General features: G+C 43.7%; 1 protein-coding gene across 1 annotated transcript in view; it reads left to right on the forward strand.

Moving 5' to 3' along the window:
- kifap3a (kinesin-associated protein 3a) overlaps positions 1 to 5,912 on the forward strand; it is a 36,553-nt gene that overhangs the window by 15,175 nt on the left and 15,466 nt on the right. Inside the window, 1 exon segment of the mRNA XM_070447682.1 lies at positions 3,072 to 3,237. Coding sequence (XP_070303783.1) covers positions 3,072 to 3,237 — 166 coding nt within the window.

The raw sequence follows: 5,912 nt of genomic DNA on the forward strand, positions 1-5,912 counted from the left end.
CGCCAAGCAAACATCCATACACAAACAGTAGAGAGAAAGGCTTGGGAACAGACACACCCATAACACACTGACTGACTGCTGGCCAACTATATTGATTGATGATGAATTGGTATTGATGATTGATTGACAGTTGATGAAGATGCTGTTTGAGTGTGGTGAGAGCCACATGGAACCTGAGCTCATCTCCTTCTGCATCAACCTGGCAGCCAAAAAGAGAACGCCACAGGTCATCTGTGAAGGTACAACACACACACACACACACACACACACACACACACACACACACACACCACACACACACACACACACACACACACACACACACCACCACACACCTAATGCTGTTCTCCTGTGCCTAGGTAATGGTCTGAAGATGCTGATGAAGAGGGTCTGAAGTTAAGGATGTTCTTATCATGAAGATGATCAGGAACTTGTCACAACATGACGGACCACCAAGAACCTCTCATAGTGAGTACTAAACTTACTCACACTCTTAACACTGATGAGCTTCAACATGCTTAGTATGGATATAGACGGATAAGGCTAGACAGGCTCACATGATCTGTGTTCTTATGCTAGTCACTTGAATCCATAGCTACGTGTGTTCTTGCTAGTTACTGAATCCATAGCAACGTGTGTTCTATGCTAGTCACTGAATCCATAGCTACGTTGTGTTCTTATGCTAGTCACGGAATCCATGCAACGGTGGTTCTTATGCTAGTCACTAATCCATAGCTACGTGTGTTCTTATGCTAGTTACTGAATCCATAGCAACGTGTGTTCTTATGCTAGTCACGAATCCATAGCTACGTGTGTTCTTATGCTAGTCACTGAATCCATAGCAACGTGGGTTCTTATGCTAGTCACTGAATCCATAGCTACGTGTGTTCTTATGCTAGTTACTGAATCCATAGCAAGTGTGTTCTTATGCTAGTTACTGAATCCATAGCTACGTGTGTTCTATATGCTAGTCACTGAATCCTAGCAACGTGTGTTCTTATGCTAGTCACTGAATCCTAGCTACGTGTGTTCTTATGCTAGTACTGAATCCATAGCTACGTGTGTTCTTATGCTATCACTGAATCCATAGCAATGTGTGTTCTTATGCTAGTTACTGAATCCATAGCTACGTGTGTTCTTATGCTAGTTACTGAATCCATAGCTACGTGTGTTCTTATGCTAGTTACTGAATCCATAGCTACGTGTGTTCTTATGCTAGTCACTGAATCCATAGCAACGTGTGTTTTTGCTAGTACTGAATCCATAGCTACGTGTGTTCTTATGCTAGTTACTGAATCCATAGCTACGTGTGTTCTTATGCTAGTTACTGAATCCATAGCTACGTGTGTTCTTATGCTAGTCACTGAATCCATAGCTACGTGTGTTTCTATGCTAGTCACTGAATCCATAGCAACGTGTGTTTTATGCTAGTCACTGAATCCATAGCTACGTGTGTTCTTATGCTAGTTACTGAATCCATAGCTACGGTGTTCTTATGCTAGTCACGAATCCATAGCAATGTGTGTTCTTATGCTAGTTACTGAATCCATAGCTACGTGTGTTCTTATGCTAGTTTACTGAATCCATAGCTACGTGTGTTCTATGCTAGTTACTGAATCCATAGCTACGTGTGTTCTTATGCTAGTCACTGAATCCTAGCAACGTGTGTTCTTATGCTAGTACTGAATCCATAGCTACGTGTGTTCTTATGCTAGTTACTGAATCCATAGCTACGTGTGTTCTTATGCTAGTTACTGAATCCATAGCTACGTGTGTTCTTATGCTAGTCACTGAATCCATAGCTACGTGTGTTCTTATGCTAGTTACTGAACCATAGCTACGTGGTGTTCTTATGCTAGTCACTGAATCCATAGCAACGTGTGTTCTTATGCTAGTCACTGAATCCATAGCAACGTGTGTTCTTATGCTAGTACTGAATCCATAGCAACATGTGTTCTTTATGCTAGTTACTGAATCCATAGCTACGTGTGTTCTTATGCTAGTTACTGAATCCATAGCAACGTGTGTTCTTATGCTAGTACTGAATCCATAGCTACGTGTGTTCTTAGCTAGTTACTGAATCCATAGCAACGTGTGTTCTCTGCTAGTACTGGAATCCATAGCTACGTGTGTTCTTTAGCTAGTACTGAATCCATAGCTACGTGTGTTCTTATGCTAGTCACTGAATCCATAGCTACGTGTGTTCTTATGCTAGTCACTGAATCCATAGCTACGTGTGTTCTTATGCTAGTCACTGAATCCATAGCAATGTGTGTTCTTATGCTAGTCACTGAATCCATAGCAACGTGGTTCTTTATGCTAGTCACTGAATCCATAGCAACGTGTGTTCTTATGCTAGTCACTGAATCCATAAGCAACGTGTTTTCTTTATGCTAGTCACGAATCCATAGCAAGTGTGTTCTTATATAGTCACTGATCCATAGCAAGTGTGTTCTTATGCTAGTTACTGAATCCATAGCAACGTGTGTTCTTATGCTAGTCACTGAATCCATAGCTAACTGTGTTTCTTATGCTAGTTACTGAATCCATAAGCTACGTGTGTTCTTCTGCTAGTCACTGAATCCATAGCTACGTGTGTTCTTATGCTAGTTTACTGAATCCATAGCTACGTGTGTTCTTTGTGCTAGTCACTGAATCCATAGCTACGTGTGTTCTTATGCTAGTTACTGAATCCATAGCTACGTGTGTTCTTATGCTAGTTACTGAATCCATAGCTACGTGTGTTCTTATGCTAGTTACTGAATCCATAGCTACGTGTGTTCTTATGCTAGTTACTGAATCCATAGCAACGTGTGTTCTTATGCTAGTTACTGAATCCATAGCAACGTTGTTCTTATGCTAGTCACTGAATCCATAAGCTACGTGTGTTTCTTATGCTAGTTACTGAATCCATAGCTACGTGTGTTCTTATGCTAGTTACTGAATCCATAGCTACGTGTGTTCTTATGCTAGTTACTGAATCCATAGCTACACTATTTGAACAAACATTGTAGTGCTGAACCCTGCCCTGTGTCTCTATAGTAACCAACCCCCTTCTTGTACCTCATAAGGACTATGTGGGTGACCTAGCGGCTCAGATGGGAGCCGAGGAGAGGGAGGAGTATGTGATGGAGTGTCTGGGGACTCTGGCTAACCTCACCATCCCTGACCTTGACTGGGAACTGGTGCTGAAGGAGTACAACCTGGTGCCGTACCTCAAAGACCACCTCAATCCAGGTAGGCCTCAAAGACTACCTCAATCTAGGTAGGCCTCAAAGACTACCTCAAACCAGGTAGGCCTCAAAGACTACCTCAAACCAGGTAGGCCTCAAAGACTGCTTCAAACCATGGAGGGAGGTGAGGCAGAGAGGGGGACAAAAGGTGGGGGGGGGGCTGATGCTGTAACTTACAGGTGCATTCACCCTGATGAACTTGAGAAAGATGACAAGATGGTGCCAACAGACATGGTTGCCCTGTTTCTAGCTCCTCGACAACTTTGCACAAACTTTTTGTTTGTGTTATTTCTTAAATTAATTGCTCAGAATGTTTCTTGTATTATTACCTACAACCGGAAATAACTTTGGGATATTAGATCAGCGGTCACTCACCAGAATCTCAACCAGAAGTTCTAATTTCCTGTATTGAATCCTTTCTTTGAACTTCTGAGGCAATTCCATTCATGCCAGGGGCTGCTCCAAGTCGCCGTCGCCGGAAAAGAGGAACAAGGAGTGGGTTCATAGTGAGACTCAGGAAGCATGCATACCATCCACCGCTTCCGAGTGTATTACGCACTAACGCTCAGTCCCTGGACAATAAAGTAAACAAGCTTAGGGTGAGGATCTCCTTCCAGAGAGACATCAGGAACTGTTACATACTCTGTTTTACGGAATCATGGCTCTCTCCGGGTATATGCTGTCCTCGTCCATTCAGCCAGCGGGGTTTTCCATATATCGCGCGGACAGCAAGAAAGAACTCTCAGAGAAAAAGAAAGGTAGAGGTGTATGTTTCATGATTAGATACTCATGGTGTGATTGTGGTAGCGTACAGGAACTCCAGTTCCTTTGTTCTCCCGATCTGGAATATCTCACCATCAAAAGCCGGGCCGCATTACCTCCTGAGAGAATTCTCTTCAGTCATCGTCACGGCCGTATATGTCCACCCCCAAGCCGACTCCGCGACAGCTCTCAAGGAACTACACTGGACTTTGTGCAAACTGGGAACCGCATATCCTGAGGCTGCATTTATTGTAGTTGGAGACTTGAATAAAGGAAATCTGAGGAAAATATCAACACATCTGTGCTGCTCGATCGCTCTTGAACATTGTTACTGTAATGTCTACAATGCCCTCCCCAGTCCTCCCTTCGGCAAATCAGATCACGCCTCCATTTTGCTATAGGCAGATACTTAAAAAGAAAATACCCGTAGTAAGGACTGGTTAATATTGGTCTGACCAATCAGAATCTATGCTTCAAGACTGTTTGATCACGCAGACTGGGAATAGTATTAACGTATACACTGACTCAGTGACTGAGTTCATCAGGAAGTACATAGAGGATGTTGTTCTTACTGTGATGATTAGAACTTATCCAAACCAAAAAACGTGGATAAATGGCAGCATTCGCTCAAAACTGAAAAGCGCTAACCACCCCATTAAACCACGCCAAGATGACTGGGAACACCAACGGGTACAAACAGACCAGCTATGCCCTCCGTAAGGCAATCAAAGAGGCAAAACGACAGTACAGGGACAAAGTGTAGTCACAATTCAACGGCTCAAACGCAAGACGTTTGAGGCAGAGACAATCACGAATAATAAGGGGAAAGCCAGCCACGTTTTGGACTACAGCTCAGCCTTCAACACCATAATGCCCTCCAAGCTCATCACTAAGCTCAGAGCCCTGGGTCTAAACCCCTCCATGTGCAACTGGGTCCTAGACTTCCTGACGGGCCAACCCCAGGTGATGAAGGTAGGTAACAGCACATCCGCCACGCTGTTCTTCAACACGGTGGCCCCACAAAAGTGCGTGCTCAGCCCCCTCCTGTACTCCCTACGTGGCCCTACGTCTCCAACTCAACAGTGATAGGCCTGATTTGCCAACAACAATGAGACAGCCTACAGGGAGGTGAGGGCCCTGGTGGAGTGGTGCCAGGATAATAACCTCTCCCTCAACGTCAACAAATGAAGGAGATGATCTTGGACTTTAGGAGACTGAGAGGAGATACAGGTGCATCAAAGCAGGGACCGAGAGACTGAAAACAGCTTCTATCTCAAGGCCATCAGACTGTTAAACAGCCACCACTAACATTTAGCGCCGCTGCCAACATACTGACTCAACTCCAGCCATTTAAAAATGGGAATTGATGGAAATTATGTAAAAATGTACACTAGCCACTTTAAAGCAATGCCACTTAATACAATGTTTACATACCCTACATTACCCATCTCATATGTATATACTGTACTCTATATCATCTACTGCATCTTGCCATCTTTATGCAATACATGTACCACTAGCCACTTTAAACTATGCCACTTTATGTTTACATAACCTACAGTACTCATCTCATATGTATATACCGTACTCTATACCATCTACTGCATCTGCCATGCCGTTCGTACCACCACTCATCCATATATCTTTATGTACATATTCTTTATCCCTTCACACTTGTGTGTGTGTGTAAGGTAGTAGCGTGGAATTGTTAGGTTAGATTACTGTTGGTTATTACTGCATTGTCGGAACTAGAAGCACAAGCATTTCGCTACACTCGCATTAAATCTGCTAACCATGTGTATGTGACTAATAAAATTTGATTTGATTTGATTTTTTGATTTGGAGAGCCCGCCCCCATCCACGTGGAGAGCCCGCCCCATCCACGTGGAGAGCCCGCCCCATCCACGTGGAGGCCCC

Source organism: Salvelinus sp. IW2-2015, linkage group LG16 (assembly GCF_002910315.2).
Source record: "Salvelinus sp. IW2-2015 linkage group LG16, ASM291031v2, whole genome shotgun sequence".
Lineage (NCBI taxonomy): Eukaryota > Metazoa > Chordata > Actinopteri > Salmoniformes > Salmonidae > Salvelinus > Salvelinus sp. IW2-2015.